The sequence below is a fragment of the Bos indicus genome, chromosome 11, assembly GCF_029378745.1.
Source record: "Bos indicus isolate NIAB-ARS_2022 breed Sahiwal x Tharparkar chromosome 11, NIAB-ARS_B.indTharparkar_mat_pri_1.0, whole genome shotgun sequence".
Classification (NCBI taxonomy): Eukaryota; Metazoa; Chordata; class Mammalia; order Artiodactyla; family Bovidae; genus Bos; species Bos indicus.
Window position 1 is genome coordinate 50,154,952 of NC_091770.1, and position 24,545 is coordinate 50,179,496.

At 38.2% G+C, this 24,545-nt stretch overlaps 1 protein-coding gene across 4 annotated transcripts in view; it reads right to left on the reverse strand.

The window, feature by feature from the left end:
• The window catches only part of DNAH6 (dynein axonemal heavy chain 6), a 278,835-nt gene that overhangs the window by 230,347 nt on the left and 23,943 nt on the right, over positions 1–24,545 (reverse strand). For all 4 annotated transcript variants that reach the window (XM_070798839.1, XM_070798838.1, XM_070798840.1 and 1 more), the window contains exons 5-11: positions 19,277–19,544; positions 15,537–15,671; positions 15,329–15,449; positions 14,368–14,482; positions 12,147–12,315; positions 9,144–9,260; positions 5,747–5,947 (exon numbers count right to left, since the gene is read on the reverse strand). In XM_070798839.1, the coding sequence (XP_070654940.1) occupies positions 5,747–5,947; positions 9,144–9,260; positions 12,147–12,315; positions 14,368–14,482; positions 15,329–15,449; positions 15,537–15,671; positions 19,277–19,544 (1,126 nt within the window). The remainder of the gene's footprint in view (positions 1–5,746; positions 5,948–9,143; positions 9,261–12,146; positions 12,316–14,367; positions 14,483–15,328; positions 15,450–15,536; positions 15,672–19,276; positions 19,545–24,545) is intronic.

A 24,545-nucleotide genomic window follows, 5' to 3' on the forward strand; every position in this document is an offset into this window, starting at 1 on the left:
TTTAATTATAGAGTTTATATTTAATACTTGGCTAGAATAGTACCCCAAATAGCTTTTCTTTTTTAGAGTTTTCCTAGCTTCCATGGATGTCTATTATTCCTTATAGGCACTGACTCAATGGACGTGAGTCTCAGTGAACTCTGGGAGTTGGTGATGCACAGGGAGGCCTGGCATGCTGCGAATCATGGGGTCGCAAAGAGTCGGACATGACTGAGCGACTGATCTGATCTGATCTGATAAACCTAACATGCTTTACAATAAGTTTATTATTATTATTATTTTATTGGCATTTGTATTACATTTATAAATTAACCTAGGGAGAACAGAAGCCTTTATTATGTTGAGTCATTCCATCTAAGAACATTTATCCATGTTTGTGTCTTCCAGAAGCCTTTAAGAAAACTTAAAAGATATTCTTATATAGATTTTTTAGCATTTCTTACTAGGTTTATTCCTAAATATATTATCTGCTTTGTTGCTATTACAAATGGAGATTTTTCCACCAGGCATTTTCAGTATTCTGGAACAATTTATGTGACACTGTGAGTATATGGCCTTTGGTGAGTCAATCTCTTTATATATGGTATTTTGTGAATATATGATCTTTGGTGAGTTCCCCTGTGAACCCATTTGGGCCTGGTGCTTTTTACAAGGTATTTCTTTAATAACTTCCTCTGTTTCTGTGGATATTGGCAAGCTTTCTATTTCCAGTGCTGTTAATTTAGATACCCATGTTTCCCTAAAAATACTATCCATTTAATCTAAGTTTTCAAATTTATTTGGATAAATGTCTGCAAGGTTTTCATATTTATTTAGATAAGCCAATTTTTGTTTGGATAAAAATCCCTTGTTTTTTTTCTGTTTCAATGGTTATTTCCTTATTATTTATCACTGATTATGTTAGTTAAGAATTCTATATCCTAATTTACATTTTTCCTACTTGATCTGTCTTCTAATGAAAGCTCCACGTTAAAGACTTCTGTTCACAGTAATTCTGTTTATGTACCATATATGTCTCATTGCATCTCTTTGCCTTTTGCGTTTCCTGTACTATTTTGTCCATAGAGATTTATAGCCCTGACTCATGGGACCACAAGTCTTGTTTTCTGTGGTTACATTTGCCTTTACAATATTGAACACTACTCCATATTTTGTCTCTCTGAATTTTTTGTCTTACATTGCCCATTTGTTCTTGCATGCTGTGTGTCTTATCTGTTAGAGCCCTCAGCATATTAAATCATCAGTTCAGTTCAGTTCACTCAGTCATGTCCAACCCTTTGTGACCCCATGGACTGCAGCACGTCAGGATTCCCTGTCCATCACCAACTTCTGGAGCTTGCTCAAACTCACATCCATCCAGTCAGTGATGCCATCCAATTATCTCATCCTCTGTCATCCCCTTCTCCTCTAGCTGGAAAAACCACAGCTTTGACTGGATGGACCTTTGTTGGCAAAGTAATGTCTCTGCTTTTTAATATGCTGTCTAGGTTGGTCATAGCTTTTCTTCCAAGGAGCAAGTGTCTTTTAATTTCATGGCTGCAGTCACCATCTGCAGTGATTTTGGAGCCCCCCAAAATGAAGTCTCTCACTGTTTCCATTGTCTCCCCATCTGTTTGCCATGAGGTGATGGGACCAGATGCCATGATCTTAGTTTTCTCTATATTGAGTTTTAAGCCAATATTTTCACTCTCCTCTTTCACTTTCATCAAGAGGTTCTTTAGTTCTTCTTTGCTTTCTTCCATAAGGGTGGTGTCATCTGCATATTTGAGGTTATTGATATTTTCCCTGGAAATCTTGATTCCAGCTTGTGCTTCATCCAGACCGTATTTCTCATGATGTACTCTGCCTGGTGGCTCAGATGGTAAAGGGTCTGCCTGCAATGTGGGAGACCCAGGTTCAATTCCTGGGTCGGGAAGATCCCCTGGAGAAGGAAATGGCAATCCACTCCAGCACTCTTGCCTGGAAAATCCCACGGACAGAGGAGCCTGAGAGGCTACAGTCCATGGGGTTGCAAAGAGTCGGACACGACTGAGCGACTTCACTTCACTTCACTTCACTCTGCATAGAAGTTAAATAAGCAGGGGGACAGTATATAGCCTTGATGTACTCCTTTTATGATTTGGAACCAGTCTGTTGTTCCATGTCCAGTTCTAACTGTTGCTTCCTAACCTGCATACAGATTTCTCAGAAGGCAGGTCAGGTGGTCTCGTATTCCCATCTCTTTCAGAGTTTTTCACAGTTTATTGTGATCCACACAGTCAAAGGCTTTGGCATAGTCAATAAAGCAGAAATAGATGTTTTTTTTCTGGAGCTCTCTTGCTTTTTTGGTGATCCAGCAGATGTTGGCCATTTGACCTCTGGTTCCTCTGTCTTTTCTAAATCTAGCTTGAACATCTGGAAGTTCATGGTTCACATACTGTTGAAGCCTGGCTTGGAGAATTTTGAGCATTACTTTACTAGCGTGTGAGATGAGTGCAATTGTGCAGTCATTTAGCATACTTTGGCATTGCCTTTCTTTAGGATTGGAATGAAAACTGACCTTTTCCAGTCCTGTGGCCACTGCTGAGTTTTCCAAATTTGCTGGCATATTGAGTGCAGCACTTTCACAGCATCATCTTTTAGGATTTGAAAGAGCTCAACTGGAATTCCGTCGCCTCCACTAGCTTTGTTTGTAGTGATGTTTCTTAAGGCCCACTTCACTTTCCATTCCAGCATGTCTGGCTCTAGGTGAGTGATCATACCATCGTGGTTATCTGGGTCATGAAGATCTTTTTTGTATAGTTCTTCTGTGTATTGTTGCCACCTATTCTTAATATCTTCTGCTTCTGTTAGGTCCATTCCATGTCTGTCCTTTATTGTGCCCTTCTTTGCATGAAATGTTCCCTTGATATCTCTAACTTTCTTTAAGAGATCTCTAGTCTTTCCCATTCTATTAATCATAGTTGTTCTATTAATCATGCATGCATGCTCAGTCTTTTTAGTCGTGTCCGACTCTTTGTGACCCCATGGACCATGGCCTGCCAGGCTCCTCTGTCCATGGGATTCTCCAGGCAAGAATACTGGAATGGGTTGCCATTTCCTTCTCCAGTGACTATTAATCATAGTTGTATGATTATTTAATCATAGTTGCTTTAAATTCTCGGTCTGATATGTCCAATACCCCTGCCATGTCTGGGTCTGATACTTGCTCTGTCTTCTAATATTTTCCCTTTTTAATATGCCTTGTAACTTTTTTTGATAACTGGATATGATATACTTGGTAAAAGGAATGGCTGTTAATAGGTCCTTAGTTAGAGGATGATATGTGTCAGGGAAGGGGATATATTTTACCTTCATCCTTTGATTAGGTCTCAGTCTTTTAGTGAGCCAGTGCCTCTGCACTGTAAGTATCAAAAATGTCTCTTGCTTTTTTCCCCCATCTCTCCTTAGGTGAGACAGGATGGCTAGAGTAGGCTGGAGTTGTATATTTCCCTTCCCTCAGGTCAGTAAAGACCTGACAATACACTAGCAAATTAAACTCTGGATAACTAATTTCCTCTAAGGGCAGGCCTTGTTAAGAACAGAGTGCTCTGATATATTTCAAATGATTCCTTTTCCCCTCTCCCTGCTGGAAGCATGAGGAGATCTTTTTCTAATATTTACTGTGAGAACCTGGTTGAGCTCCTGCAGGTAAATTTCATAATACTGTGGGAGTCTCCTATAACTGGGTCCCCGGAGTGTTCTACTCTGAGTTGTTCACACTGAGCTTCCAGCAAAGTACCAATTACAGTTCTGGTTTTCCCGTCCTGGCACTGGTTCTTACTGAGGTTTCTGCCCATGAGTCTCTGCTCTCAGAACCATGACTTCCGGTATATATTACTCTGTCTCTCTAATCTTGAGGGCTGTGGTTTTCCCTATGCCCTCGCCTCTCTTCCAGACCCATTAACAGTCTGTTCAATCAATGTGTTCAGCATTTTACTTGTTAGGATGGAGTGGCAACTTCCAAGCTCCTTACATGTGGATCTACAAATAGAAAGATCAGTCTTTTTACCAGATATCTCTTGGTTGGATGAAACTCATCTTCGTTCCACAAAAACTCCAGATCAGCATCAAGTTCTCTAGGTCACATTGTCTTTCTAAAACTACTTTTTCTATGGCCTTGCTACTTGAAGGACTGGCTTATCTAGATAAAAATTCTTGATCACACTTTTTCCCCTTGAGTTTCATTAAAAAGTGCTGTTCCATCACCACCTTTCTTTATATGTCATTTTGAGAAGCCTGATGCTGGTTCCATATGTTATGTTATTATTTTGCTTTGAGAACTGGAGGAAATTTTTTTTTTTCTTTGAAAGATAGTAGTTTCAAGAGTACGTATCTCAGAGTTAATTGGTCTAGGTCAATTTTCCAAGGTACTCTGCATATAGATTCACAGTTTCTTTTCTTGGACTATAGTTATATGCTTGTTCTACCCCTTGTTTTGTTTTTCTTCTTCAGAGACTTTAATTATATGTATATTATTTCTTCTTTGCCTGTTTTCCATTTTGATTATTTTCTTTCTAACCATTTTTTTTCCCTTATATCTTGTACAGTGGTAAAGAATCTGCCTGCCAATGAAGAAGACACAGGAGATGTGGGTTCTATCCTTGGGTCAGGAAGATCCCCTGGAGTAGTAAATGGCAACCCACTCCAGTATTCTTGCCTGGAACATTCCATAGACAGAGGAGCCTGCTGGGCTACAGTCCATAGGGTCGCAAAGAGTTGTACAAAACTGAGCAACTGAAGACATGCAGAAACACTAGCTTATTTTCATTCTCTTGGGTGTTTTCCTGTCTTTTAAACTTTAGTTTCAGTTTATTCTCCTTTGGACACTATGAAATTTAGTCTACATTTCTGAGATAATTTTGTCTTAAAACAATACCATTTATATTTTAAATTCTGAATTTTTGATATGTTATTTCACACATATTCAGGCTTGAATATGTGTTTGATGTTATATACTTGAGTTTACAGTACAGCCTTTGTTTCACGGCTTTGAGGGGGAAGAGAAGGAATATTCATTAGCTTTTTTAATCTTCATTTTTATGATTTTTCCCTATGGTAACTTCTCATGTGTTTAATATATTTTAATTAATTCAGTTCATGGATTTGGAGTAATCTATAAGATTTATAATTCAAAGGCATTTTATATTGTAAGTGTAGCAATGTACAGATTACTTTATTTTATCATCTGGTTGTGGGGAGTCAGGTATATTCTGATTTTTTGGTTCTTTTTTGTTTAGCAGGACCTTAACTTTTCATCAGTTGCTTTATTTCTTCTGCACCACTCAATGTTCAAATAATGCCTCTTCTTCCTTTTTTTAAAAAAAATTAATTAATTTTTTGGAGGCTAATTACTTTACAATATTGTATTGGTTTTGCCATACATTGACATGAATCCACCACGGGTTTACGTGTGTTCCCCATCCTGAACTCCCCTCCCTCCTCCCTCCCCATCCCATCCCTCTGGGTCATCCCAGTGCACCAGCCCTGAGCACCCTGTATCTACCTTATTTTCTCCCCTAGAAGTTATGCCATCTTGAATAGCTTGTGCCTTTATGTCTCTTTCCTATCATCAGTGCTCTGATATACTAGGACTTTAAAAAAATCTCTTAACCATCTACAGATTAAGTAGCATTCAATTTAAAGATAAGACAGGAAGAAAATATGTTGCTCAGTTAATTAAAAATTTAAAGTATTGTAAAAATGGCTTTAGTAAAAGAAAATATACCTTTATTTGGAAGATAATTGTGTGAAAATTCTTATCATCATCAAATACTGCTGATAAGCTTGGACCAAACCCACAAGTTTTTTCTTCCATTTTGTTGTTAATGTAAGGGCTGGTAAAAGCATCGAAATATGAATCAGGCACGAGATTAGGAACTGATAACACAGTGTTTTGGAAATGATTAATTGCACCTGAAATACCATCCTGTTAGAGAGAAAAGCACAAACAAAAATGTAAATACATATAAGCATATATATATAAAAATTTATGAATTTTCTAAAATACTAAAATAAATAAGAATAATTCATTCAACCATACCAAGTACTACATTGACTCTAAGTATATGACAAATCAGAAGACACAGCCCCTGTATTTAGGAACTATGTTTTCTAACTGAGAGAGAAACTGATAAGCAAAAAATTCCAACACATTAAGATGAATATATTATATTCATTTGAAATATGAACAAAACCCAGAAAAGTCATAAGGCAAAGAAGGCCAAGACAGGCCTAAGAATATCAGGGAATGTTTAAAGGGTGGCTAGGGTTTGCCAACCCACTCCAGTGTTCTTGCCTGGAGAATCCCAGGGATGGGGGAGCCTGGTGGGCTGCCGTCTATGGGGTTGCACAGAGTCAGACATGACTGAAGCGACTTAGCATCAGCAGCAGAAGCAGGGCTTTCCAGGTGGTGTTAGTGGGAAAGAACCTGTCTGCCAATGCAGGAGACATAAGAGACACAAGTTTGATCCCTAGGTCAGGAAGATCCCTTGGAGAAGGGCATGGCAACTCACTCCAGTATTCCTGCCTGGAGAATTCCATGGACAGAGGAACCTGGCAGGCTATGGTCCATGGGGTTGCAGAGTCAGACATGGCAGACTAGCAAGCAAGCAATAAAAGTTCATATTCTTTGAGCAGTAATTTCCATTCTAGATATCTATCTTTAGAAAACAATTAGGTATGTAAACAATAATTCATGTGGAACGGCACTCACTGAAGCAATACTTATAGTAAAAACTAATTAGAGAAATACTTTAGTGTTCAAAAATAGAATGGTTAAGTTATAGTATATTTATACAAATGAAAATTAGGTACCTTTTCAAAATGGTGTCTCCAAAGATTGATTAATGAATGACATGGGAAAAGTTTATAATATAATGTTACAAAGCTTATAAAAAAAAAGAGAGAGCAGGATAAAACTGGTGTATAAATCCCATTTTAAAATGCATATGTAACATCTCATGGCAGGTTGAGTGCAGCACTTTCACAGCATAATCTTTTGGATCAAGTATTTGGATCAAGTAGTAGGAGACCATAGTTAATCCAAGCAAGAACAATGTCAGATGTCAAGACTTAAGTATATGATTTTTCCTTTAGATGAAGCTCTATGTGTGTATGCATGTTTGAAATGCTAAGACTAATGACCAAAGTAAGAGTGAGAAAAAAATAGAAAATTCATGATTGATAGTCCTGTTTATACTGCCATTGGCTAATTTGGGGCTACATGAAGCAAAATCTTATGTGTGGTGTGAACATATGAACATGCTTAGCCTACAACTTATCTAGGAATTAAAAATACTCCTGTTGGGCTTCCCTGGTGGCTCAGGTGGTAAAGAATCCATCTGTAATGCAGGAGACCCAGGTTCAGTCCCTGGGTTGGGAAGATCCAAGAAAGGCTATCCACTCCAGTATTCTTGCCTGGAGAATTCTATGGACAGAGGAGCCTGGCAGGCTCCAGTCCATGGGGTTGCAAAGAGCTGGATACGAATGACTGACTAACACTCATGTTGGGAGTAGGGTCCTTCAACAGGAAAGATTAAGTGTTGAGGTTTTCAAGGCCTATCCCTTGGCACTTAAGGAGAATAGACAGCTGCTAGTTGGAGAGAGCTTTCTTGTGTTATCTCCTGTACTCTGTCTTCCATGTTAAGACTATGAATATTCTGGCCTGGAAAGGGCATGAAAATGCAGTGCCTCTCTTATTGGGAACTCCTGAGAGAGAGTCCAACCATAGGGACCTCAGCAGGCTTCTCATCCTTGTAAATATCCTAAACAAGCCTGATGATCTCATAAATTACAGAATCAAAAACTGTTGGAAGAGGAAGCAACCTTAAAACTCACCTGCCTCCTTATTTCACAGATGCATGTACTGAGCCTCAGAAAGGTAAGTGGTTTCCCTAAGGTCAAAGAGCCTACTAATTGAAAAGCCAAGACTAGAATCTAGAGATCCTGATTACTAGTGCTTTTGCACCACAGTACACCAGCTAAAGACAGAAAATATAGTCTCTGATTGGTCTATTAATCTGTGCTTGTACCTGAAGGAGGAAAGCAGAACTCTAAAATGTCTTCCAGAATCCACCCTCCCTGGTTTACATGCCCTGTATAATCTCCTTCTCTTGGGTATGGGCAGTATCTGTGAACATGATGGATGCCATAGTCATGATGAGGTTACATCATAGGGAAAGACAAAGGGACTTTGCAGACATAATTGCCTGTGAGTTAATCAAGAATGTGATGGGACTTCCCTCATCGTCCAGTGGTTAAGAATCTGCCTGCCAATGCAGGGGATACTGGTTGGATTCCTGGTCTGAGAAGATTCTACATGTTATGAGGCAACTACGCCCATGTGCTGCAACCACGGAACCTGCGTGCTGCAACTATTGAAGCCCGGAAGCCCTAAAGCCTGTGCTCTGCAACAAGAGAAGCCACGGTAACGGGAAGCAAACATACCACAATTAGAGTGTAGCCTCTGCCCACCACAACTAGAGAAAGCCTGCATGCAGTAACGAAGACCCAGCGCAATCAAAAATCCATACACAAATAAATAGACATATTTTAAAAAGAAAGGATGTGATGATCCATGGTAGACCTGATTGAATCAAGTGAAAGTTCTTAAAAGAGAGATTGGACCCTTCTCAAAGGACATTCTCCAGCTGGTCTTGAAGAAGCAGACAGACATATGTAACTGGATGGATCTCAGCTGACTTCCCTCAGGAAACCAGGGACTTCAGTCCGATAGCTACTTAGAGATGAATTTTCACAACAACTTGAGAGAAACTGGAAGTGGATCTGCCCGACCCAGGGGTCTAACCCAGGTCTTCCGTATTGTAGGCAGACGCTTTAACATCTGAGCCACCAGGGAAGTCCTCTAAATTCATATACAGACTATATTCTTCTGATAGTATACCCCATCAAGCCCCTAATCTGTCTCAAATGAAAGAAAACGTGCTAAACTTTCAGATACCTTTTATGTAGAAGCCACGCTGTGCACAGAACCAATGCTCTTTTTCTTACGATCCCTTTGGAGAAGTGACAGTAGTGAACCTGCTAATCATTTAACAGTAGAACAACTGCTTCATTTTCCAAGACGTTATTTATACACAGATGTTAAGGGAGGAGACACATACCAGAAAATCTTCCAAAGAAGGCTCAAAGAGCAGTGACTGGACTGTCAAAATCAGTTCTGTGAGAAACATCGGAACGAGAGACTCATCTTCTTCCTGCTTCTCCAACACAGGGGCCCCCTGCAATGAGCACATGTGCAGTGTTATAAAGATATAAGTTGTTGTTGGTTAGTCATTAAGTTGTGCCTGACTCTTTGCGACCCCAATGACTGTAGCCTGCCAGGCTCCTCTGTCCATGGAATTCTCCAGGCAAGAATACTGGAGTGGGTTGCCATTCCCTTCTCCAGGGGATCTTCCTGACTCAGGGATCAAACCCAAGTCTCCCGGATTGGCAGTTGGATTCTTCGCTGCTGAGCCACCAAGGAGGCCATAAAGATATTAAGTATCAAAGTCTAAAATAAAAAACTCTCTGTATGACAGAAGGCCCATAAACTCATACAATTAGCTGATTTTATAACGTTGGCATGTCTTTCAAAGAAATTAAAATATAAAGGCAAATATGGAAAGATTAAGCAATTATGTAAAACTTTTCTTCTTGTAAAAAAACTATCAACAAAGTGGAAAGGCAAATGACAAACTGGAAAAATGTATCAGTAACGGATATAGCAGATGGAAGGTTGATTATATTTAAATAGAAATAACTTGAAATAGTCAAAAGGAATATATACTAATAACATGATCACTGACAGTAAACAGAAATATACTTAAATAGAAAAATGGGCCAAGATCATAATTTGAAAATTTTTAAAGGAAATGCCAGTCAACATCCTCCTCTTTCTCTTTCTCTTGATACTTTATTCAGTAACATTTATCGAGTATTTACTGATTGCCAGACAGAGTTGAGTATTCATGTAAATTCTATACCAACCATATGTAGTGGGTCTTAGTAGGTATCATTATTACTCCCATGAGAAAGTAGGATCTGGAGAAGGTAAAACATTTCATTCAGGACACACTGCTTCATAAGTGGCAGACCAGAATAGACACCCAGGTTTTTCTCATCACAACACCTATCCCCCTGTCCTGTACGGGGGTGGTAGTTAAAGAACATAACATTTTAAAGTAGTGAACTCAACTGAACTGAACTCTACTTTACATCCATCAGATAGACAAAGACTGAAATGAATACTAACATCTAGATTTCACATGAGCAAAAGTTCATTCTTGAACATTGCTAGAAAGGTTGTAAACGGACACAAAAATTTCTGGGAATTTATGAATCAATTCCAAAAGTCTTAGTGAGTGAACATATTTTTGACCCAACAGTTCCAGATCTAGACATTTCTTCTAAGGGGAAAAAAATCAGAGATGTATGGAAAATGTATAAACAAAGATGTTCTTTGCAGCATTTTTAGAGTAGTGGAAAAGTGATCAACAATAGAAAACTATTTACAAGATTGTATAATACATTTCTATGTGAGAATGTTATATAGAAAAAATACAAATTGACTTGGGAGATTTTTCATAATATATTGCAAAGTAGAAAAAGCAGCTGATAAAGCCGTAAGTAAAGTATGATTGTCTTTTCACCCTTGGAAATAGATGTCTTGGTATAGTAGAGAATGCTTTTCTTTGTGTATTTCTGTGTTTTTCAAATTTTCTGCACTTAGCATATATTACTTTTATAATTAGAAAGATAAATGTTACTTTCAAAATGCGATAGTATTGAGAAAAAAAGGAACTAAGAACAAGGGAGGAAAGTAATGAAAAGGCATATGCAATTAAAACTGAACTTTTAGAGAAAATGAAAACTATTACAAAGAGCACCAGCCCTTGAAACTGCTTAGTTGGTTTCCTGGGGATATATAGAGATATGGAGGTAGGAAGCTTGATGAAACCAGATAAACATGTTTTGCTGTATTTTTAGGTACCTGGTATGGCACCTAAAAGATTTCATATCTTTTTGCCTTTTCATACTGGCTGTGAGAGTTGGACCATAAAGAAAGCTGAACGCCAAAGAATTGATGCTTGATGCTTTTGAACTGTGGTGTTGGAGAAGACTCTTGAGAGTCCCTTGGGCTGCAAGGAGATCAAACCAGTCAATTCTAAAGGAAATCAGTCCTGAATATTCATTGGAAAGACTAATGCTGAAGCTGAAGCTCCAATACTTTGGCCACCTGATACAAAGAACTGACTCATTGGAAAAGACCTGATGCTGGGAAAGATTGAAGGCAGGAGGAGAAGGGGACGACAGAGGATAAAATGTTGGATGGCATCACCGACTCAATGGACATGAGTTTGAGTAAGCTCCATGGGTTGGTGATGGACAGGGAAGCCTGGCATGCTGCAGTTCAAGGGGTCACAAAGAGTCAGACACAACAGAGCAACTGAACTGAACTGATGGCGCCATAATCCAGGATTGACTAGGGGAAAGTTTATTGGGATAACAGATAACATGCCTTCTCTCTAGAATGCATTGCTACTATTCATTTGTACTATTTAATCTCAAACATCTCAAATTACTCTGTTTCTAAGATCAACATCCTCCCAAGGGGTTATGCACTGAAAGCACCAAGGTTTGCTCCCATGAGTTTCTTCTTCTTGCCTCTAAAACCATTGTTTATCTCTTTCATTTATACCACTTTATCTGCTTCTCTGCCAGTTCATGCTCACAATGACCCCTGAACTATAAGCTTCTTGGGGGCAAGTATTCTGTCTATGCTTTTCATCACTCTGTACCCAACACTGAGCATAGGGGTTGGTACACAGTAGATACTTAAGGAATATTTATGGAGTGAACACATGAGGAACCTTTAGCAAATGCCTGTGAGAGTGACTGCAATATTCAGCACAGTGGATGTTTTCTCTGCTATTAGATACTTGCTGATATGCTGGTTTTCATTCTTCCATTCCATATGTGCATAGTAGACTGTTTATACTGTGACACCCTCTAAGCATTTCTTCTACTTTTTCCAGTACACAAGATATAGCATAATTCATAGAGCACAGCAAGCACTTCTCAATGAATGTTGCCCAGTGAATTTTTTTAATTGTATCTGAATTTACCTTTTTATCAGTGACTTCAGGTTTCTCTTCTGTAATCCATTTCTGAATGATATCTGCTGAAGGTGTTCGTTTTAATTTGTCAGTGAGGTAATTCAAAAGAGAGCTAGCAGAATTTACTGTTAGGACATGCATTGTATTCTCAATTAGATAGTCATTTAGACGAATAAAACTTGAAAAGGGAAAAAAAACACAGCTTCAGTTTTCTATACTCACTACATATTTTTGAAAGTGACTCTAAAGCGAGTATTTAAATTTTAAAATATAATTTCTCTTTGACTTTCTATTTATATTGTGATATCAGGGATTTACTGTCTAGAAGAGTTGTCTTAGACATTCTTCACTCTAAAACACAAATATACTCAAATATATAGCATCAATTTAGCTAGACGTTCTAGCCATTCCATAGGATATTTAGTGAGCAATATAGTTATGAAAAAAAGCACATAGCTCATCTAGCCAAAGGGGCCATAAGAGGTTTTTTTTTTAAATGCTTTAAAGAAGAAATTAGTAAATACACATCTGTGACTTACACTCTAATGGTAATGAAATCTTTGCTATTCAGTAATTGTTGCTGGACAGCAACTGCTAACCCAAAGATGAAAATTTAATGCTTCCCTACTTGAGTGCTTAGAATGCAAACTGAGTCAGCAAGGCACTAGGAATAACTTTTTATTCTGCTTAAGGGGAGCCTAAGGTGCCTCTAGCCTATGATAATAGCCTCAGGGACTGCTTCACTGCTTTCTGTTGCAATACAAGCATTATTATTCGATTATCTCACATTTAAGTGTTAGTCGCTCAGTTGTGTCCGACTCTTTGCAACTCCATGGACTGTAGCCCACCAGGCTCCTTTGGTCAGGGAATTCTCCAGGCAAGAATACTGGAGTGGGTAGACATTGCCTTCTCCAGGGGATCTTCCTGACCCAGGGATCAAACCTGGGTCTCCTGCATTGCAGGCAGTTTCTTTACCATCTCAGCCACCAGGACTGGGACACAATTAAGGTTAATCAAATAGCTATAAAAGTTGGACCAAGTTAGTGAGCACAGAGTAACAGTCATCAGTGTTTTATAGTGCCACATACACTTCAGGTAATATTTGATTATTTTGTTTGCAAGGGTTACTTGCAGTGATGAGGTTTTAGAATGATGCAGAATCCAGCTGGGTAAGCAGGTGGATCATAGCTCAGTTGGTAAAGAATCCATCTGCCTGCAATGCAGAAGACCTTGGTTTGATTCCTGGGTTGGGAAGATCTGCTGGAGAAGGGATAGGCTACCCACTCCAGTGTTCTTGGGCTTCCCTTGTGGTTCAGCTGGTAAAGAATCCACCCGCAGTGCAGGAGACCATGGGGTTGCAAAGAGTCGGACATGACTGAGCGACTCACTTTCACTTCACTTCAAGCAGGTGGAAGGTCCTGGTGAAGTCTGGAAGGCAGACTTTCTTCCCTGGTCTCCTGGTGACAAAACCTGACTCAGAAAGGCGGTGGAACTTGGTGTGGCCGTACAGCTGCCTGTAATTCTTTAGGGATCAAGACAGGTGGAGCAGGCCCTCCAGATCACTGGAAAGTCAAAGTGTCAGTCGCTCAGTGGTGTCCAAATCTTTGCGACCTATAGACTGTAGCCCGTCAGGCTCCTCTGTCCATGGAATTCTCCAGGCAGGAATACTGCAGTGGATTACCACTTCTTTCTCCAGGGTATCTTTCCAACCCAGGTATTGAACCCGAGTCTCCTGTACTACAGGCAGATTCTTTACTGTCAGATCCACTGGAGAAGACTCCAAATCTCTATGTGCCTGGCTTATTACTATCACCTGCCTGATACTCCTGACTGGGCCAGAGGGAAACAAAACCTTAGAGATCAACGAGGAGTTCTTGGCCCTTGGACATACCCACCACTCTCTTTGGATGCTTTGCTGGGTGGCAGCTGGAGGGGTGGGTTTCTGGGGCCTTCATTCAGGTGACCAGGTCCCCCAGTCCCTCATTACTACTAGCAAATCCTGTGATAAAGGCTTTAACTTTAAAAGCTTTTTTTTTTTTTTTTTTTGCTGTGCTGTGTGGCATGTGGGATCTCAGTTCTCCAAGGAGAGATCAAACCCTCACCCTTTGTATTGGGAGTGTGGAGTCTTAACCACTGGGTCACTAGGGAAGTCCCGAAGGCTTTGACTTTTAATGAAACCTGAGAAGGATGGAAGCTCTAGTTTTTCTTGAAAGAAAGAATAACCATTTACCATGTCAGCCTCATGCAGTGATGCCTTTTGCTGGCCTGCTCTGTGTAGGTCATTTTCTCAGCGTCTCCTGTAGGCAACTCAATGAAACTTCCGCTTTCTGGCATTTTAAAATGACCTATGAACAACAGAAGAGGCAGTAACAAGAATCTTTCTGTAAAAATTCCATTTCTTTCAATATGGATTAAGAGACAAGTAAAATTCAAAACTTACAAAATGCTTTGGTTCATGAGATATTTCAGACGCCAGGAAATAACCCAGTTATTCAAACAAATTCCACATCAAAGGATTTCAACTCAACAAAAGATGCTAGACAGCTTGCTAACATCCCTTTTAATAGGATCTGATTTTTAGGAACACTTTTACTCTTTTTTTCTGCCTGCATAAAATTTTCCTTTAGCCTTCCTGCCAGGTGGGGCCCGTCCTGAGATTGTCTATACTAATAGGTCGGACATACATTTAAGCAGAGAGACCCTGAGTCAACTATAAAATGCTTGTGAAAGAAAGGTTCTGTAAACCAGTTTAGAAATACCATTACATAAGCAGGGGTAATGCAAGAAAGATTCAGTATTTACATGTTTTTCCCCACTTTAAAATATACAATGAATTTATAATCTATCAAGCAATGTTTGGGATAACTGAAATATAGGATCATTATTTTAAACTTAGGGCTTCCCAGGTGCCTCAGTGGTAAAGAATCTGCCTGCAATGCAGGAGACGTGGGTTTGATCTCTGGGTCAGGAAGATCTGGAGAAGGAAATGGCAATCCACTGCAGTATTCTTGCTTGGGAAATCCCATGGAAGAGGAGCCTGGTGGGCTACAGTCCATGGGGTTGTAAAAGAGTCAGACATGACTTAGCAACTAAACAACGGCAGTTTAAACTTAAGAAAAGTAGAAAGGAAACAAGTTAACATTTCAGAAAGCCACCACTTCTAGTCCAGCGGCATTCTTTCCCTTTCATACCCTCAGAAGATTCACGTGCACAGTCATCGGGAATAAATCCTGCAGCACGTAGAGCAACTCGACAAGCTTTTCTGACCACATCTTTTGCCTCGTTTCGAAATTCTTCTAGGCGCTCTGTCACCTAGACATTGATGAATATATATCATTGGTGGCACCAAAGTATCAAAAATGGGGGAAAACTCTTGAAAACGATAGACAATTTTCTCACCTCTCCTACCCGTACAACTTGTGCAGCTTTAAATTCTTGCAGGGTGTAGGTATGATATTTTTCAATAGAACATAGTCCCATAAAACTCAATTGATAACACAATTCATTTATTTTAAGGAGAGCTGGTCGCAAATACTGAATGAAAATAAAAAATTATCATTGTTTAGTTAAAAAAAAAAGCTGAAATTTTAAGGTATAAAATATTTGGAAAGCAAGAATGGGAATTAAGAAAAATAAATAGCTCTATATGTTAATTTCAGCTACAACTACAAAGAACATACATTAGAAAGAGATACTTCTGAAGTTCTGTTCTGGAAGTATTTTTTGAATTATCATTTTCAATTTGTCTGAATTCCTTTCATTTTGAATACACATGCTTTAGCTATAAAGTTGAGAGCAAGAAACAGAGGAGTGGGCCATATCTTAAATTTCACTAGGTTTGACTAACAGCTAGTAAAAGATTCTTAGTGTTCCTGAGGACTTTACAATGTCCAGTCACCACGATAATGGAGGTGCCTATCTATTGATCTAAGAGGGTATGATATAGAACAAAGACAAATTTAACTCTACAATTTCAGTGGGTAACAGTCACTATTAAGAATCTATTTTGCAATGTAGATTATTTGTGGAATAATGTCACATAATGTAACTTAATCTTCTGCTATGCCATCATCATAAATCTGGGTTCTAGGATGTTGACTTTGAAGGCATATGTTCCAAGATTGTTTCTAGGTCATTCCTGCTCACTTCTAATCTAATCAGAGGAGGAGCAGATACATTATCTTTTTTAAAAGTTTAATTTACTTATATGTGGTGCTGGTTTAAGTATTATATACAGCACACTCTTGGACTCCTTTCCAGGAGTGTCTAAAACAGGACAAACAATAGTCATTTAGACCTCATGAAATAGTGTTTTAATTATTTATTCTAAGTGCAAATAAAAGGAAGTTACAATTAGTAGAGTCCTCAGTGAAGAGATTTATTTGAGAAAACATCTAGGAAGTCATGTAGCCCCTAAGATTCATTTCATGGAGGAATTTTCATGATAAAAAGAAACAAAATACAATATTGTAAATCAACTATAATTCAATTTAAAAAAAAAGCAGAAGTTTACAGGCTATGTTTCTGAGTTGAAATAAGATATTAAATGAATTAATATGAAAACAGGAGTAGAAACGAGACTGTAATCAAAATTGGGTAGCAAAAGTAAGAAAGTCCAGTGTACTGTGGAGAAAAAGTCCTTGAACCAAAAATATAAGTTCCGTTGGTAAAGGGATAAATAGCTAGGATCCAGGTGGACAGCAAAACTGGTATTGATGGTCTGCCAAAAAGTGAGAGTTTGACAGTGGGAATTTGGGGGATATATATATATATATATATATATATATATAAAATCTGAGAAATTACTTTGGCTTAACTTAAATATCTGGCTATCAGCATAAAGGACAAAAGTGAAAGTTGTTGTGAATGTAAGAGAGACAGCAGGTGTTTTGTTTTTTCCTCTCATCATTGTTTCTGCTGTTAGCAAATTTCAGATGGAATTTGGGTTAGGTGGTTCATTCCTGGGCTGGTATATCAAGAGTGTCCATTGAAGGTGATAAGCATTAGCATGATTTTAATATTTTATAATAAGTATAAGTAAACTATAACCTTTAAAAATTATAAATCACTATGTTGTACACCTGAAACATGTAATATTATATGTCAATTGTGTCGCAATAAAAATTTAATTAGTTAACTGAAACACAAACTACTAGAGTCAATAATAAATTCTGCAAAATTTTAGGAAACAGGCTCAATATACAAATGTCAATTGTATTGCTATATAGACTGTATATATATACACACACACACGCACACACTATTTATATATGGGGCTTCTCAGGTGGCTCAGACAGTAAAGAATCTGTCTGCAATGCAGGAGACTCAGGTTCAATCCCTGGGTCAGGAAGATCCCCTAGAGAAGGGAAAGGCTGTCAATAGGTGGATGGATAAATAAAACATATGTATCCATACGATGGAATATTATTTACCAGTAAAAGGAAATGCCACGCTACTATATAGGTCCATCTATGTAGTAAACATGCTAAGTTAAAAAAGCCAGTCACAAAGGACCACATATTGCATGTTTCAATTTATTTGAAATGCAGAGTGGACAAATCAAGAGAGAGAATATGTAGACTGGTGGTTGATCAGAGCTGGGGCAGGGGTTGGTTTGGGGGAGTCAGGGAAACGTGATGCTAATCAGGGAGAGTGATCACTCTTTTTGGAGTGATAGAAATGTTCTAAAATAGACCATGGTGATGGTTGATCATTCTATGAATATATTATAACCATTCAATAGCATACTCTAAATGAATGAATTGTATGAATTCTATTTCAACAAAGTTGTTATAAGGAAATGTGGACACAGATGCTAATAAGGTTGGTTACTAAAAATAATAAAAAGAAAAATTTCAAGGATATCCCTTCAACATGGTCAGAAAAGAATGAAAAGAACCAGCCTTCCTAGTTAACTTGTAAATATAAGACTAGTGGTGTGTCGTAATGATAGCATCTAATATTAATAGATATTTAAACCAACACAATGGGTCTTTTGGTTGTATCAACCTAAGATTAAAATGATGTGAACTTTCTAGTCTGCTTGGACTACATTAAAGAGAAGATATTATCAAGGTCAAAGGACTATTGGTATGAATGGTGGGCAAAGAGAATGACAACTCTCAAGCACATGATATAAGAAAACAAACTTAAGGATTGAGAGGTTAAAGGGAGGAAGTACTAATCTATTTATCTAGGAATAAATTAATGAAATATATAATGTCCAAGACATGGTAAAAGATGAAAGGTGGTAAAACAGTGGTAAAATAGGTTAAAATGATTGATAGATCCTTAGTGAAATTAGAGGTCTAGGGGCTGAGTTTGATATCAAGAAGGATTAGAATCTTTTCGACAACTCAGAATGCTTGACTGGATGGAGGACTTGAGATGGTACATCTTATATACTTGTTTTTGTACTAACATCTTATGTGAGTTGTATTTCTTTCAAGTTCATTTATTGTGCAACTGATGTCTTGATAACTATCTTTCAGATTACCATATGCAAAGAGAAGGAAATGACCAGTAAAATGCAAACTTGAAGTTTCTGATGTGAGAGGGTGGTGATTCAGTATCATAAAATAGACATAAAATAAGCGTGATTACAGTTCACTCCCAGGGGCCAATCAGAAAACTTCTACTGCAAGTTGAAATTCAAGAAGTAGAGATTTTAAATATGGTCACATACACTTTAATAGTTCCTTTCCCATGATTATCCCTTCCTCCAAAGTAAACACTAAAAATTTCCCTACTGTTTGAATTCATGATTGAAAACACATGCTACATTGGGAGATACTGCCCCATGAAAGCAAGCCCACAAACTATTTTGGACCATATAGTCCAGAGGGTCTCAAAGATGAGAAGAAGTAATAGGAGTTGCTAGCCTGCTCTATTCAAGAGGATAAACAATTTTCCTGATCAACAACAAAGGGAATTGTGAACCTAAGCCTCTGAGGCTGCTTCTAAACAAAGGGGACCTGTGTAAACCCTAGGTAAAATGTAAAAACACACTAGACTGCCAGACCCTTAAATGACAAATAGGGCAAGAACTGTCAATTCTCTTAATAGAGGAAATATTCTATTTTTGAGATTAATTTTTTTCTGTTAGTAATTCTCTTAAAATATGATTAACAAATACGTACATGATTAACAATGAACAGATCTTTTTGTAGAGATTTTCGACATCCACTGATTTTTTTGGAGCGAACATTCTTCTTCCACACATTAAAAGCCTTCCATTTCCGAAAAAGTGAAAATATGGGAATCTTAGTGAGTTCTCTGTGATATAGATATTCCTGTTCCCATCGATCAATTTCAATAAATTCAATGTCATTATTATAAACATGTGTTACTGCCTTTTTGCTAATGGTATAATAGTCATTTTTATTGATGTTCTCATAATTCACAACCCTATGAACAAATAAAAATTGGAGCAAGTGAATACAGCATTCAACATAAAATTAAGCAATTGCATTACTATTTTGTTTTAAAAAGGTAAGAGATTTCTGGAAAACAAATGTTTAAAAATTTAAAAAATTCTAGCAGACCACTTTTAGACTGAATAAAGTATTCAAGAAAAGGGAGCTGCATTAACAACAGTTGGACTTATAGTAACTCTTACGGATTTTACAATTTTGGCAATATGTTTGATAATTTCAGTTATGTAATTTTTACAAAACCAAACCAATTGTGGATTTTTAAAGTGAAAGATAACTAGAAATAAGTTTTTATTTATCATTGATTGTTTAGAAGCTATTCAATAATAATAGTGTGAAAGAGTTTTACTCTACCCAATATTGACAGAACTATGAAAAAGATCAAAACAAGAAAATAAGAATTACATCAGAAAAAAAAAAGAATTACATCCGAATCAAGACCCAGATTAAACTTTAAAAAGTCCAATTTATCATCACATATCAAAATAACTGTTAATGAGAAATTGCTTATTTCAAGATATTCCTCTTTCAACTGTCATTTAGGGTATCCATCCGCCTCATTCATAATAAGAAATAGATCAAGCAAAGAAGTAAAGCAAGAATTGGATAAAAACCAGAGCACGGATAGGATCGGGAAGCAAAGGAATGAGAATAGATAGGGCGATTCCCTAAAACTTCTTAAAATCTTGCTTACAGACACAAAGATATTTTCTGTAATTTTAGCTATAGCACTGAAATATTGGATATTATTTAAATGTTTTTAACAGACAAAAGTGCAAAATATGACATGGCAAAAACAAAACCTCAAATTGTTTCTATGTTAAACTATGCAAAAACTGTAGTTATGTTATACAATAATTCTAAAAATCACTATACAAAATTCAGACAGGAACTCTCCAGTGAAAATCAACTGTTTCCCATTTCTATTTTTCTCTTCCAGTCCTTAGCTCTGCATTTTGAACCTGAGTTCATGATCTTTAGCACAGCCTTCAGGTCACATGTAAAATACCTGAAATTACACTTAAATAAATTTTTGTAGATATGCGTGATAAATTGTTTAAGGGATTGGAACAAAATTCTCATATGCTTTGTGTCTGTTAATCAAAAAATGATGAACCAGTGGCAAAAATGATTTTTAGGTTTAAATTTCTATTTTTGTTTTAATAACACTAAGAAAAATATTTAAAAATTAGGGCATACAGGGCCAGAATGAAAGTGAACTCAAAGCAAGAGCTCTTCAAGTGAGCACAAAAGAGAACTAGGGGGCTGGTGGGCTGTGGACTGGGAGAATCTCAAACGTCTTTCCCCCAATTCAGTGCTGTAACAGAAGAATTTCAACTTGCTTAGCTCCTACCTAACAGCACTGTCTGACTTTGTCTGTGTTCTGACTGACTCACAGCAGAAACAGTTGGGAAAATGCCAGGTACTACATGTTGCTGGTAAGTTGTATAGAAAATGTTGAAATGTTTTTCCTTTTTTCTTTGTTAACAGCTTAACATATAATTAGGACATTCTTCAAGTGATTCTCTACAAAGTGGGAAATTTCAACTTGTCTCTGAAACTGTAATCAACCTTAGATGTTTCATTAACTTCTGTCATCTAACCAACCTAAAAGCAAGAAAAACTGTTCACTAATGGCCCTGGTGTGTGCATGTCTAGAAAACTTACTCTGTGTGTGTCTATATGCTACTAAAGGCCCTTCGATTGATAGAAGATAGCAGGCATGGTCCATGATGTTGAATTTTAACTTATTGGTTCTCAGTGCCACAAAGAGATCCTTTTTATTTACATTTTCCTACCTACTTTGGCTACCTCATGCGAAGAGTTGACTCACTGGAAAAGACTCTGATACTGGGAGAGATTGGGGGCAGGAGGAGAAGGGGACGACAGAGGATGAGATGGCTGGATGGCATCACCGACTTGGTGGATGTGAGTCTGAGTGAACTCCGGGAGTTGGTGATGGACAGGGAGGCCTGGCGTGGGGTGATTCATGGGGTCGCAAAGAGTCGGACACGACTGAGCGACTGAACTGACTGACTGACTGACCTATTCAAGATTCTCATTCTCAAATCCTTAAGCCTTTTCCTCCACTCTACATCTCTACTGCTCACAGGGCAAACACACACATGAGAGTCTTTTTAAAATTTGGATCATCAGCATAAAAATCACCTGGGCTGCTTAAGAATCCAGATTTCTGGGTCCAACACAGAACCGGAATCTTTATGTATAGAACTTGAAAGTCTAGCTTGGCACATTTCCTGTGTGATTCTGACACACAATAATGTTTGTAACCACTGAATTCTATTTGAAAGCAAATCAACAACAACAAAAACATGGTGGTGACATGATGAGCTCTCTTTCGTACCTTCACTTGAAAATCTTGTCCCAGAACTTCCCTGGTGGTCCAGTGGCTAAGGCAACATGCTCCCAGCGCCGGGGACCCAGGTTGGATACCTGGTCATGGAACTAGATGCCACATGCCACAACTAAGAGTTCACATGCCACAACTCAAGATCCCACGTGCTCCAACTACGACCTGGCGCAGCTAAATAAATAGTAAGTTAAAATAAGTATTTTTTTAAAGAAAAACTTCACTCTACCTTCACTGTGTTTTATCCCCTTGAGTACATTTTTCATGCTTTCCTCCAAAGACAGATGGAGAGGTTTCACATCACCTTTTTCTGCCTCTCCTTGTATTTGAATACTTTTTCTCTGCATTTAAAAATGTATAGAACTTCACTTTAAGTTGTAGAAAGCTTTCCTTTAGCTTCCTTTATTTTCTTGACCCTGTTGCCCACTTAACTTAAAATCCCCTGTCATCTTCCTTCTCTTAAACTTCCTGTATAATGGTTGTATCCACCCCATCCATTCCTTCTTGTTGTTCAGTTGCTAAGTCATGTGTGACTCATGGACTGCAGCACATCAGGCTTCCCTGTCCATCACTCTGTCCCGGAGTTTGCTCAAACTCATGTCCATTGAGTTGCTGATGCCATTTAACCATCTCATCCTCTGCCACCCCCTTCTCCTCTTGCCCTCAGTCTTTCCCATCATCAGGGTCTTTTCCAATGAGTGGGTCTTTTCATCAGGTGGCCAAAGTATCAGAGCCTCAGCTTCAACATCAGTCCTTCCAATGAATATTCAGTGTTGATTTCCTTTAGGATTGACTGGTTTGATCTCCTTGCAGTCCAAGGAACTCTTAAGAGTCTTCTCCAACACCACAGTTGAAAGCATCAATTCTTTGACACTCAGCCTTCTTTATGGTCCAACTCTTACATCTGTACATGACTACCAGAGAAACGATAGCTTTGACTATATCGACCTTTGTCGGCCAAGTGATGTCTCTGCTTTTGAATATGCTGTTTAGGTTTGTCATAGCTTTCCTTCTTAAAGTTTCTGCAAACGAGTCTTGTTCCTCACTACTCTAATACAGTGATTCTCTTGAGGATCAGCAGGAATTTCCTTTAAGCCTGATCCATTTGGTAGGCAGAAGGGACAGCAGGGTCAAGGAAAGCTTTACAAAAGTTAAAGAAGCATATGCACAGTTCTCTGGAATCCTATTCTGCTGAGACTCTCTAGTTTATTCCTGAGAGGCTGAACCCTAAATATACTCCTGGACTGCTGTGCTGGACTCCTGGACTCCTCACATTGTAAACCTCGACATTCATCTGTTTCAGGAATTGATCCTCTACTCCGAAGTGAGGGCTGCCTATTCAGGACTTCTTGGCATTCAGAATTCGCCTCAAATTTCAACGGCTTCCTTTGTTTTTGTTTTTATTTGTTTATTTATTTTTTGGCTTTGTGTGGCTTGCAGGATAGTTCCCTGATCCGGGAATGAACCCGTGCCCTCACCATTGAAAGTGTAGGGTCCTAACCACTGGATCACCAGGGAATGCCCTCAGCTGCCTCCTTTGGATGTTTGTTTCATCAAGGCCTTTCTTTGAGAAAATAACCAGGAAAATTAGTCTTCCTTTAAGACCTCAAAAGAGAACTTAACTTTTTTAATTGCTGTGCTCTAAAATTCCTACTTTGCTGATAAATGACTTTATGACCCAACTAACTTAAACAGAGATCCTTGGACAGTTAATCAGGCTGAGAAGAATGTCTTGAATAAAATTATACTTAATTGTGTTTTACTGGAAAAAAAAAAGATGCTTGTTGTCTTGTCTTGCTGTTCAATGTAGAATCGTGGAATTCCTTATCAAATTATTCTTTGGTAGACTCTCTGTCCATCTGAAATGAAACTTAGACTCAAGGCTTCTATAAATGTCCAAAGAATGTGTCTTGTTAAGAGACTTGCATGGCCTATCGTGGGAGGTCATCCACTGTCCTGTTATTCTTCATTTCAGATGAACAAAAGCTACTGTGGTTCTAAAAAGCATTAATTTTTTATCTTGATTTTTCTAAAACAATCTCAATGTGATTTGATATTTCAAATAGCATCTTTATCTGTTGTTAGTGATAGAACATGGATCCGTCTTTATCTGTTGGTAGTTACAGAACATGCATCCGTTCATCTTTAAACAGATGCACTAGACTAAGACTGCAAAAGTATGAGCCTTCTGATCGAGAATTTTGAACAGCCCCCTACTGCTTATGTCATTAAATCCAAATTATTCTGCCGGCTGTTGTGGCACTCTTCTGTCCATGTTAGTTCCTTCTTTGCCCACACAATTGCCCTTTTTAATCAGGCTGGTCTCGCAATCATCTTAGGCTTAAGATGGTCGTCTCAGCACATCTTAGACTGTGCCAGAACGCGTGTGCATGTCTTTGTCCACCTGTTCCCTTTGCCCCTCCTGATTTCTACAAACAAGTGACTAATTCCTTACCTGCTTTTAGGTGCTGGGGTGAATTAGATGAGTCAAATCTAAGCTGTCTCATTATTACACAGTTTTAATCACAGTTTATTACATAATTTTATGATTTGAACATGTTTATTGGACAAAGGTAAACAAGCAAGAGCCTGGAAAGAAATTAG